Source organism: Stigmatopora argus, chromosome 2, assembly GCF_051989625.1.
Source record: "Stigmatopora argus isolate UIUO_Sarg chromosome 2, RoL_Sarg_1.0, whole genome shotgun sequence".
Lineage (NCBI taxonomy): Eukaryota > Metazoa > Chordata > Actinopteri > Syngnathiformes > Syngnathidae > Stigmatopora > Stigmatopora argus.
In genome coordinates, this window is record NC_135388.1 from 10,595,216 (window position 1) to 10,608,261 (window position 13,046).

Consider the following 13,046-nt stretch of genomic DNA (forward strand, 5'->3'; position numbering starts at 1 on the left):
TTTTACCTAATGATGACGCACTGGTTTTCTCGGTCGATCATCATGTTTCTGTACATGTTGTCAGCCAGAGCGTAGATGTGAGGAGGGTTTTCATACTGGGCCTGGAGAATGGAAATGAAATCAAAAGGACAGAAAAAAAATCATTTAAAAATTGCGTCGACTCTAAAATGAATCTCAATGTGTTGTTAGCCAAGCATCCAATGTTGGACTGCTACTGTTAAAGAAAACACGAGTGAAAGTGGATGAAAAAAAGTCTACACACTAGTGATGAACAAATTAACTGCACTAAGGATTGCTGACTCATACAGTAAGTATCTCGAACAAATCGGGTTACTTCTATTCCAAATATAGTCCATTTGTGAAATGACGGTACATATGCTCAATATTAAACCTGTCAGAGAATGAAATGATGATGGATGATTAGCATTAGGGAACTTCCGAAACGTTTACACAACAAGTAAATGGTGTAGATTAGGATCACATACTTTGTTCCCCACCCTGTTGCTTTGGTTTCACCATTAATACTATCACTTATGCAGTTTTATACCCAGGCAGTACATTATTCTATGAAATACGGAGTAATACGCTACACCGTCTGGGGTTTGGAAGTGCACAGCTGGCCGAAGACACAAGGCTGACTTGAACACACAGTTCTATGACGGCAGTGCCAAGCCTTCCCCGTGATCGGGGCCAGTTCCTGACAGGCAACATCTGCTGCCGCCAGCTGGAACCTTTGCGCTGAATCCAAACCAGTTCTTTTTAGCAACTTTGTTCTGAGGAGAGTCGCATCATAAAAGCTGCGCAGATTGCAGCAAGACGGCCCAGGCGAATGCTTACCGCGCCTTGATAGATTTCCACTTCTTTCTCCCCAAAGTAAGGCATCTGCTTGAAGGGGTTGATGGAAATTAGCACAGGACCAATGTATGTCTGATGAAGGTCTTGGTTAAGGTTGAAAAAGAAAAGACTGATTGTAGGGAAAGAAAGCAACAATTTGGATTGGACATTCATCAAAGTTGCTAGCAGTGAAAATTCCTCTAACCTGCATGATGAAGTTAAACTGCAATCCAGTTTAGATACAATATTTTTTGGGTTTGTATTTCTTCAAAACTTTAATTAAACTTCCCCAACTTTCAATTTCAAGTTCAGCATACTTTTTCCCTTTTTTTACAGAAATGTAAAACCTGTCTAATAGCTAAAGATGACCAGATCCTCCGTTGACAATACAAACTTGTTTTTTAATAAACAGCCGAGACTAAAGTGAGCATACAACACTGCCGTGAGCTTTTGGACACCAAAGCCAAAGCACTGCCGGTAACAAATGCATAAAGCTGCTATTGTGGGTGGCCTACAGTGAGCACTGGTGTTTGCTGACCAACATCTAAATCCCGACCAAGACTTGTCAGCCCTAAAGCTGCCAGCATTTAGCAAAGTTCACAACCCCCTGACGCTGCCATAAATGTGCTGCTTCGCATGCACAGGGCTTCGTCTTTCTCCCTTCATGAGTTGTTCATTCACTAAATCGTGCATGGACACGGACTGTACAAATAATGAATCCTCATAGTTGTGCAATGGAATCTGAGAGTTGAAATCAAAACCAGAAATCCTCACCAAAAGGAAGACGGTATGTCTGCAGTAACCATGGCATGTTTAGAAATTAGCTTCCCTGTCAAAAGAAAAAGGTTGTGTGTTACAAACACCAAACATTTAGCCACCAATAAACCTGGTTTAAGTCTAAACAGCTCTTTATCCTCTGTGAAGAGTGTTAGTTCACTGTACAATGTTTAGCATAATCACTCTAACTGACTAAGCAACCATCAGACTGCAATGAAAACATCATATAATTGATATGCTTAGTCAGTAAAAACAATACATTGAATAAGTTGCAAACTGGCATGCTGACTGTTTCGTAACGGTTTACACTGTAGTAAAATCGTCTTTTCTTGCTCAAGTGAGTCAAACATCTGGCAGTGCTACCAAGCTGACCTGTGCCCCCTCAACCGCAGAAGGTGCAGTAGTTAACTTCCGACAACGAGGTTACTCACTGCCCCCAATGACTACTGGACCATTCTGGGAAAAGCGGAGGTGAAGCGAAACCCGTAATTTCTCGCCGATGTGCGAGGCGCCATTATGAGGCCAGGATACAAAGATGTAGTCATCCATGTAGCGCTTCTTCAGGTTATCCACAATGGCGTCTTCGTTGATCTTGCTGAGCAGCACCATGTCGTCCACGCCGCTCAGTTTGACATTGTGGCTCTGCCAGTGGTACCCGAATTGACCCCGGCCCCCCTGAAACAGAACACACAGAACGACAGTTAGATAATAGGTAATAAATTATGAAAGATCTGATTAGTTTGTTTTAACTATTCTAAAACTTGAATGGCATGATTTATTTGATGTTTACAACACTGACTGTAAGAGAAATGCAGATGTTAGCTTTTCCTCCAAAGTAAACTTAAGTGTTAATACTGATCAAGTGGATAGACTTAAGTAAACAAGGAGATATTCCAAGGTACTATTCTAATAAAGTGGATCCATTTTTTTTCACAAAAGAATCTATTTGTTAACAAGTAGACTACAGGTTCCCACATCATATTATGGTATAAAGACATGATTATAAAATGCAAGGTTCATAGTGAGCGGAAAAAAAGCATCACCCTATGTTTATTAAAACAAATGTTGGCAAAATGACAGGACACATTATAATTACAGAGCAATTGAACAAATAATACAGAGAAAAATGGCAGCCTCTCTTGGTATTTTAGAAAATATTTTCAAGCATTCTTTTCTCAGTTTTTTTTAAGATTTCCTCTCAGGAAAGTAAATCTAGTCAGAAATAGCTTGTTTTAGTATGGGCGTATTTTAAAGTATCAAGGAACTGGAGTGTTTTTTCCATTTCTGAAATGACCCATATGCCTAGGAGTATAAATGTTTTTCTTCCCCAAGATATTTTTATTTTATGTTATCATTCATTCATTAGAATGACATCGAGTGTTGCGGCTTCAGCGCCACCTATGAGGTAATCAGACCCCAAAATAAACCACGCTTCTTCACAATCATCAGTTTTGCAATTATAGAGGCAGGATGAGTATGTTCCCCTTGGGAGCAGACTTCCATCCACATGTGAACACTCAAGCCCAAATCTCTTGTTTTGCTTTAGCTGACTGTGAGGTCATCCATCATGTGCTCTGAGTCAGTGTTGTGTCACTCAGTGTGTGGCTACTGCGGAAGAAGGTCACATCGGACAGCAAGGACGGTGACGGCAACTCACACGGATAACGGCCACTATTTAACCTTTGGCTTCCTCCCATGAGGAAAGCAAGGAAGCCTAAAGGTTGCATTTCTACTGTTCTGATTCTAGTCTAAGTCTACTTCATACTATAAATCCCAGAGCTGTATCAAACAAATCTTCCTTAGTAGATGTAATAACAACCCTATATTAAACTCCAGAGCAAAGTCAGTCATTAACTATTAAAGAGAGAAAGGGTGCACTTTTAAAACCTTCCAGGGTGAATTTAGACTTTATAAGAAGGAAAATGAAGCACTTTTTACAAATTTTAACACCTTTTAACACCTTTGGCAGACTAACCCAGGTACTTCCCTTTCCTGGTACAATAACCAATTAACACTTAATTACTACTTCATATCACACCCATTAACATGTTTTACTACTTTTTCTAGGATGGGCAACAGAAGTGTGCACATTTTCCTTCTTACAATAACATGGAGATGTTACATGGGGTAAAATAGAAACGTGTACTAACTACCGCTAACATTCATTCATTTTCTGAACCGTTTATCCTCACAAAGGTTGCAGGGGTGCTGGATGCCAGCCAATTGCAGGGCACAAGGAGACAGACGACCATTCACGCTCCCATTCATACACATGGCCAATTTAGAGTGTTCAATCAGCCTACCATGCATGTTTTTAGGATGTGGGAGGAAACCGGAGTTTGTGGGGAAAACCCACGCAAGCCTAGGAGAACATGCAAACTCCACACAGTGAGGACCCACCTGGGATCGAACCCTCGACCACAAAACTGTGAGGCCGATGCACTAACCACTCGTCCATAACAACATTTAACATATATTTAAGCAGTTACAGCACTACCAAGGTTATTGAGTTATCAAGTTTCAGTGTTGTAGGTCATAGGTGTCAAAAGGGGGGCCGGAGAAAGTAAATGGTGTGATTGTTTCTTGCAAAATAAAATTTCTGTTTCGTTTCCTTTTCTTACATTTTCAATTTGACCTTTCAATTCGATTGTGCTTAACAATCACATCGATCAATTGTTCCACCCCCTGCTAAATGTAAGGTTAGGTAATAGCAAGCCATGACAGTAGATGTCTTAGATAAATGTCATAACTTGATTGAAAGTAAAGGAAGACTTGACATTAAGCTATTTTGAAATTTCAAATGCTGTTCACATCAGCAACAGTTCTTCCTTCATCGCTTTAAATCCTGTGATTATACATAATGTGCATTTTACATCAGCATGTTTTGGCACCACAGACAAAACCAAGACCCACAAATGCCTCAAGTCACTAAGTGACAACAGAGGGTGTGTGGGAAAACTATCCAGGAGAGGGGAGGAGAATGTGAGCCCTAAGTGTGCCTCAATTAACCTGTCTGGAATGAAAAAGTACAGATTCATGATGAGGGAACTAATACGTTGTGCAAGTAGGAGGCGCATGTCAAATGTTGGTAGAGTAGCTTCATGTGTTTTGACTTGGGCTGGTTTAATGAGGCAAGACGACTGAGAAAAGAGTCTTACATCAACAGGCACGAGCAGGGAAACAGGGCGGCATACACGCAGAAATGCACATACAAAAAGAGCCTGGATTGACTGCACACAGGACTGAGTGGTGTTAAAGGTCATATTACTCAAGTGAGATAGTGGTTGAGACTGACACCACTTTCTGAGCACCTTGTCCCAGTTACTTTACGTTCAATTTAAATTTAGACTTAAGACTACGTTATAATTTGTCTTTTTTTTCCTCCCTTCGGAATCTCAAAGAACACAAGCATTTCGTGAGCCAAAGCCAAAATAAAGGTGGGGAATTTTCCCCACAAAAAAAGGCATTCCAGAATCCATGACGATCCATAAGGCCATGCAAATACCATCGCCATATATGGCAAGCGCTAAGCAGAAGCTGGCTCAGTGAACAGGAAATGGCTGGCTTTGATTCAGTATCATAAGCGGCACTTTTCCCCTCATTTCTTCCTTCTGTGCTTTTCCACCGCAGAAGCTGACACAGTCCAGCCAGTGTTAGCACTGTAAGCATGAGATACACTGCACGCCCTCTTAAAAATAAGAAACAAGTGAGCCTGCTAATAACATTGAAGTGGTACGAAATTGCTCTTATTGTGTTTGAAAACAACAGAATGAATAAGTAATAGTTGAGATGGATTGGATATCTATTACGCACTGTCAATGGAAGTCAAATAGTTCTTAATACTTAATGGGGCAAGTGACATTTTTGGTCATTAAAAATAAAAAAAAACTTAAAATCATAACGAGCTGGTGTCATTCATATATGGACACTGGATCATATTTTATTTCTATGCATCAAATTTGCATTATGCATGAAATAAAAAAATCTTTCAAAAAACAATTTTAAAAATTCAAATGAAAACAAGAACAAACTAATTATTGCACCCAAAACACTAAACTATATGACAAGTAAACAACTTTTTAATGTTTTAAAAATTAAGAGACTAATTGCCGTTGTTATAATATATTTTATACATATATTATATAATATAGTTAGAATGCTATGAACTCATTACCTGCCATTGGCAATAGTAGACTGCCTGTGAATGGTCTTCTATTGCCATTGACGATGCTAACCGTCCAATCCAATTTGACTAAGATCGCTGCCAGATGGGGCCATCAGTGGCAGCGTAAGGAATTAAAAGTGGGCCACACAAGTTATGTTGCCACTAAACTTTACAAAAAAAACTGGTTGTCAAGGAAATTAGTATTATGCTTTCAACAATCTGGTGAGCAGCAGGGAAATAGAGATTAAATCAACATTTACAGATTACATGCCTCACTGGTCAATGACAATAAAACCACTGATGATAAACCCAAGGATTAAGACCCTACGAAAATCATTCTGGAAACATATGTTACAAATTAACTAGAGATGCCCAAAGTGTTTTGGAACACAAACCCGAATGAAAAATCATATTAAAAATATGCAAATTAAACCGAATATAATAGATAGCATTGAATTAAAGAGAAATATAGATGTAGTGAAATAAAATAGCCAAGTAATAGCAAACATTTTAAAGAAGAAAAAGGGTACAGGTGTCAAACTCACGACCAACATTGAATTGAATGCTTGTATTGTCATTATACAAGTATGAGATTTAAAGCTTGTGTAAAGCTGTGGTTTTTTTCTTGTCTATGTTCCAACCTCAGTGGTCTGCTTTGAATTTGAATGATGTATGGAAATCAACAAAGCCAGACATGAACTTTGCTTGTAATGATCCAGCAATCCTTCACAAAGAGCTTGTTGGACAAAGCAACGTCACTTGGGAATTTGGCCTGATGTAGGCAATAGTTATTCTTGAAGGGATCTTTGAACGCAGTGTTACATTTAATGATTCAGGAAATGATAGTGATGGTATAGAAACATTTTGTAACTTATCATAGAGCAACACAAGGCACATCTGCGGTCCTGACACACTGTTTCTTTGATCCAAGAACTATCTGGCTTAGTTTAAGGGGAAGAGAATGTCATATTTGGACAACTGTACCCCAATCTGCTGTCTGAACTCTACTCAATTGGGTAATCAGACTGATGAAGATGAAAAGAGTGCATGTGCCTTCTTGGAACATTTAGGATGCCCAATTAAAATCTAAATTGAAAACATGAAATGGAAAAAAATGGTCGCGATTTGCAATATGAGCGACTTGATATACAGGTTTTCGGAATGCCAGCCATTTGTATGACTCTCGTTGTATGAAAGTGAACTCAACTCATTTTAAGGAATCTACTGCCACTCCCAGTTAGGTGCACTGTCAAATCCTAACCTTATGATAATTGCTTCTTTTTTAAGGGCAGCGTTTTTCCAATATGTAAATTTGTCAAAGATCTCCACTTCACACTGAGAAGCATGAATATGCAAGTGATTTATTACTTTTGCTGGAAGATGGTAATGTGAGGACCGACTAATTGTGATGTCACACAATGCTATGTCTACAGGGAAGGGTGTGTGTATGTAGTACACTGCCCCGCCAAAGAAAAGATTTCAAAAACATCACGGACTAAAATTACAAACTGTTTCAGTTCTGTTGCGGTGGTGTTTATCCTGAGGGTTGATTTAAAACGTGTCTGACAGAATCAGTGTTTAAAAAAATAAAATCTCTAAATATAGCCCGAAATGATTGTAGTTCAGGGTTCAACACTGTGGAAATGAAAAACACTTACATGTAACGTACGGTACAGTTACAGACCAGCCTCTGTAGAAGTAGAATGTAAATAAAGCAAGCATCTGGAGTCTTGACCATTTATCTGTGTGCCACTAGGACTTTGCACTCAGGTTTCAATCAATGATCCTGAGGCACTTTGGCATTGCATCCATGCAAAGAAACAATTGCACATTTTTTTTCTTTTCAACCTGAAACCCTTCAGTGGCTTCTCAACTTTCTGCCTTTCTTCTGATCTAAGCTAGCTCCATCAATCCTCCATACAATAGGCATGGTATTTGCAGGAAATGTGACTCAATGAATGTCCAGGACTCAGAGATGTAGAGATGAAAGACAGTCAGTGTTTGAGGAGTGAACAGAAGTGGATCTAAATGTCCCTGCATAAATCAACCATTCGTGCTGTGTGTAACACACTCATGACTATTACGCTCAAATTTAGCTTTATAGACGATAAAGTGATGACATTTATGACATGTTTGAGCTCCTTTGGAAATGAGACAAATCTTCTCTAAAAATAAGTCCTTCAAATATCAAACATAATGTGCTTTTGGGGAGCGGCCCGGCGGATGACTGGTTAGCGTGTCGGCCTCAGAGTGAGGGTCCTGGGTTCAAATCCAGGTCGGTCCACGTGTGTGGAGTTTGCATGTTCTCCCCAGGCCTGCGTTGGTTTTCTCTGGGTACTCCGGTTTCCTCCCACATTCCAAAGACATGCATGATAGGCTGATTGGACACTCTAAACTGCCCCTAGGTTTGAGTCTGAGCATGAATAGTTGTTTGTCTCCTTGTGCCCTGCGATTGGCCGGCCACCAATTCAGGGCCTGAAGTCAGCTGGGATAGGTTCCAGCACCCCACCTCGCGACCCTAGTGAGGGTAAAGCGGTTCAGAAAATGAGATGAGAATGTGCTTTTGTTGTTTACTATAAAGTTTTTGGTAAGACATGGACTGTTGAGAAATCCCTATATCACAGGTGTTGTTTTCTTTTTACACTAAATGAAGAAAAATAATTAAAGCGTAAATAGTCATTGTTTTTCCTTTGTTTTTTTTAATCTAACAACAATAATGGCCGAAGAAGAAAACCATATGCACGTTGTAGTCCACGACAAAAATTAGTTTGACACCACTGCACTATATCTGAACAAACTTTAGCTGATAGTGGAGTACTACATTTGATAAATTCCATAAGCAATTTAGAAACAAATTACAATGATTCACAAGAAACAAAGAAGATCTTTGGTATGGGATGAAAAGGTCTGTTTTGGTCAATGAATCTCATCTGCTTTTAGTGCCAAGGAAATCAAACAGGGCTTCTTTTGAGCACAGTTAATGCTCTTTGCTTTAAATCCTAACTAAAACGCAAACCACTTATTTAAAAGGCCTTAGCAATGGCATTAGCATTTTCAAACAAGTTTCCCCCTGGAACATGTATACATCTACCTAATGAATGGCACCTTCGAAGACCTTTGACTGAACCAATGTTTTCAAAATGCTGTGTAGAGACAACTTGTGCAATCCCAAATTCTCAGTAAAGTATTAATTATGAGCTAAAGACTACAGTGAAATAGTACGGTATTCTTATAGGGCATTAAGTGCCATTCTAAAAGGAGCAGTGCGACAGTGCGTAACAATATTCCAGAGGGAAAAAAAAGGACGTGGCAAACCTTTAAATACTTTGGCTTGGTTATTGTTTCCCATTGCATTGTCTATATTTATGTGGGTTTGTGTCACATGATACAGAAAAGCAAGGTAACAATATTTAGGAATAAATAGACAGGGATATAAAGAGGCAAAACAGGTTTGATCCTTATTGGAACATTATTTTTCATTATTTTGTCATTCACATTAAATTGTGACCTCAATCGCCCGGTTGTTTTGGAGTAGTATCAATAGAAGACACCTCGTCAAACTGCTTACTGGAGCTGCTGCGGCATGATCAAATGAAAGGTTTTGGCTGAGACACAACCATAACAGCAGACCTTACAGCGACAGTTTAATAATATTATTGTTGTATCAGATCACAGCCAAGGAAAAGGCACCAGGCTTTAAGTTGGAACGCTTCAGCTGTTAACAGATGAGCTACTGGACTTAATCCATTCGTGCTTTTTCATATGTTGATGTTCAGAAGTTTCACTCAGATGCCAAGCATAATTCATGTCCTCTATCGTACAACTAACAAGGAATGGATGTATGCATGGAATGTTCACCTCTTTTCTGATCAGGACGTATGATTTCAGTGGTTACAATTTGGACAATATCATTTATGTCTGGGATAGAAATCAACTGCAACTGGATTTATACAAAATGCTTCAAATGACAATTCTCTTTTCACATTAGTTATCCATCATGGCAGGTTGAGCGGAAATCCTACCCCGAGATCCAGACGAAGTCTCGATCTAATCAGGAAATTTAATTTAATACACTGTTATCGTTATAAGTCAGTGATCAAAGATCAATTACATTTACAGCCACGTTTATGAAAACGCTCCACCCTAGATGAGCCATCATTAAGGACAGAGGGCATTAGGAATGTTTGATGCATATCACGTTTCATAGAAATGCTACAAAACTGAGCAGAGAAGTCTAAACAGAAAAGATTGAAATGACACAAGGGCCATTTAGAAATTCCACAACATTGATTGATTAAATAAAAAGAACACCAATTGCAGGGCACAAGGAGACAGACAACCATACACGCTCACACTCATACTTGGGGGCGAGTTAGGGTGTTCAACCACCAAAAACATGCATGTTTTTTGGAATGTGCGAGCAAACTGGGGCACCTAGAGAAAACCCACGCAAACCAAGGGAGAACATGCAAACTCCAAACAGGAAGGCTCAGAAACTGGAATCAAACCCTCAAACTGTGAGACCAACAGGCTAACCACTCGTCCACCGGGCTTTACTCAACACATGAGTCATAAAAAACTATATTACCGTTTGAAAATTATTCACGCAGGAGGAAGTCCACAGTGTCAATGCTGAGTGGTCTAAACACGGCAGCTAAACTTACAAGACATGGAGTCACATTACCTAAAAGTTTGGCTGGCCAGTTAGTCGCAAAACAAGGCCGAGACTTAATACAGGGTTGCACGACCACAGTAAAATATGCATGCCCCTTTGGAGACACAGTCATTCAGTTCTCAAAACAAGAGGAGAAAAGTGCTAGGTTCTTATCTGACCACTTTAACAGTGGAGAGTTACGTCAGAGCCAGGAATACTAAATGCCTGACAGCCTCACTAGCAGTGGCAGATCTACCATTACATAGGTCCCAGCAGCTATGGCGTGGGGCCCCAAAATTTCCAGGGGTAACCAAACATTGCATTAAAAGTTATCAAGAAAGCTTTGTCAGATATTAACATTACCACAGCAGGAAAATGAGCTGGGGGGTGCTGGAGCCTATCCCAGCTGACTTTGGGCCAGAAGCAGGGGACACCCTGAATTGGTGGCCAGCCAATCGCAGGGCACAAGGAGACAAACAACCAACCATTCATGCTCATACTCATACCTAGGGGCAATTTAGAGTGTCCAATCAGCTTAGCATGAATGTCTTTGAAATGTAGGAGGAAACCGGAGTACCCGGAGAAAACCCACGGAAGCCCGGGGAGAACATCCAAACTCCACACTGGGCCACTTTGTATTGTGTAAACAATTAAAATAATAAATAATTTAAAAAGGAGATTTCAAAGTATATTTAGGCGTATCTTTTTAAATAAACTAAGGAAAACATGTAGCTTGTGTTTTGATCCATACCAATGATTTTTTGGGTGGTTGGCAACTATTAGCGCATAGCTCTTAGCACTTTTCAACTGAATGCATCATTTATTTCATGCATTTAAAAATTATGAAAAGTAATATATATTCTTGCCAACTATTCCTGGTTTCATCTGCCTTTTCACAAAGACAAAATGCTGTAAGCAATGTAACAATAAAAATGGGTTATTTTTTTAAGCTGCAGTTATCTCATCATAACAGAATAAAACATGCATTTTCAATATGATATGTGCATAAACACAGGTTATGTTCAATTATGCATCTTAACCTAACATCATTTCATTCTAGCAAATAAATCATGGACAAGTAAATGCTGTGAGAAGAAAAAGTATGAGTTAACCTCTAATTGCCTACACTTTAATTAGCAAAACATTGTGTGTAGAGCATGCCAAAATCATGTACACCCATTGCAAGAATGTATTAAATAAAAGTAACAATTTTAGGATAGCCCTCTTGCTGGTATGTCTTCAAATATCTGGCCTCTTAGTATAAGTGATATCGAAGAAAAAAGTCAATTTTAAGTGTGCAGAGATGAGTGCACAGTCGAGATTGCTTCACACTTTGGTTTGAACAAGTCAACAACGCTCAGGACTGCTCACATGGTAAGCAGAGGTGCAAAAAAACAGCCCGCACGGAAATGCTGGAGTAGTGTGTTGAAGCACAGTAACAACAAGCCAAACGGGTTCCCCAGGTGAACGGGTGTCCGTCCTGTTCCAAAAGAGAGGGAGCTGGAATTCAAACCTCACCAGCGGCGACAAGACAGAGCGACAGCTTTGAAACCGACAGAGAGCAAAAGGGGGGCTTGGTCTAGGAGAAACAGAAAATAATGCAAACCATCTGCTGTCATGCCGACGTGCTATCCGGCATCTGGCAGAGGGGACTACCGAGCGATGCTATTCCCTTAGAGTGGCAGTCTAAATATTTACACCTTGTTTCAATGACACAGCAGAGACCTTTTGGCCTGAAGAACAAGAATAAACACCATTTCAGTTGAGATTGATTTATTGAAATCTATTTTTTGTAAAGGTTCAGTTTGTCTGGCTATTCTCAGTTCACACTTAATGAAGATACAGTCTACTATTAGATGAATACCCATTCCAGTGTAAAGCACATTTCCCACTACAACTTAGAGGTAAATTCTCTGGACTGAATGTTATGCAACCTGTGGCCTTGGGCTTTTGCAAGTGGCTCAGACTCCAGCTTCATTATTATGAGCAGATTTAGTCCAAAACTAAAATCACGCTTTAATGGTGCTTAAAAACAATCTTCTTACTGAAAGGCGCATGGACATCTCTTGCCAGTTGAGGTGTGTTAGTAACCTTCCGTGAACATTCAAATACCCCTCCCCTCAAAGAAGAAATCCCAATTATAAACGTTTTTCCTCTCATTGAACATCAGGTCACCACATTTTGCTTTCCAACTTCTGCCAAAACACAAGACAGAATGAAGTCTTAATACCTCTGGGGTGTGTCTGTCGCAAGGATGGCATTCTGTAACCAGGAAAAACCTGTCTCCATGCAGTGAATAGGCAAACACACTGAGCCTGACACATGCTCCCTGATTCTTGTCACATGAATAACCGGTTTGTGACAAGGACGTGTCCTGAATTCGTCAAACTATATCAATGTCCTCTCATGTTACGTGAAGGTGTAGCTAAATCTGATCAAGAACAATGACGACAATGCACATTTTGAATCTTACAGGTAGACGTCCTTTCCATTTTGAGAGGGAGAGGCCATTAATGATTTCTGCCAGTCCCTCCCAATCAGCCAGTCATCCCAGTTTAAATGAATTGGTTGTTTAGCAACAGTTGGGCATTTGTTATATGTAGTAGGAGGTTTAAA

At 39.7% G+C, this 13,046-nt stretch overlaps 1 protein-coding gene across 1 annotated transcript in view; it reads right to left on the reverse strand.

The window, feature by feature from the left end:
• The window catches only part of myo1ea (myosin IEa), a 34,019-nt gene that overhangs the window by 19,669 nt on the left and 1,304 nt on the right, over positions 1 to 13,046 (reverse strand). Inside the window, exons 2-4 of the mRNA XM_077626204.1 lie at positions 2,143 to 2,286; positions 838 to 927; positions 7 to 101 (exon numbers count right to left, since the gene is read on the reverse strand). Coding sequence (XP_077482330.1) covers positions 7 to 101; positions 838 to 927; positions 2,143 to 2,286 — 329 coding nt within the window. The remainder of the gene's footprint in view (positions 1 to 6; positions 102 to 837; positions 928 to 2,142; positions 2,287 to 13,046) is intronic.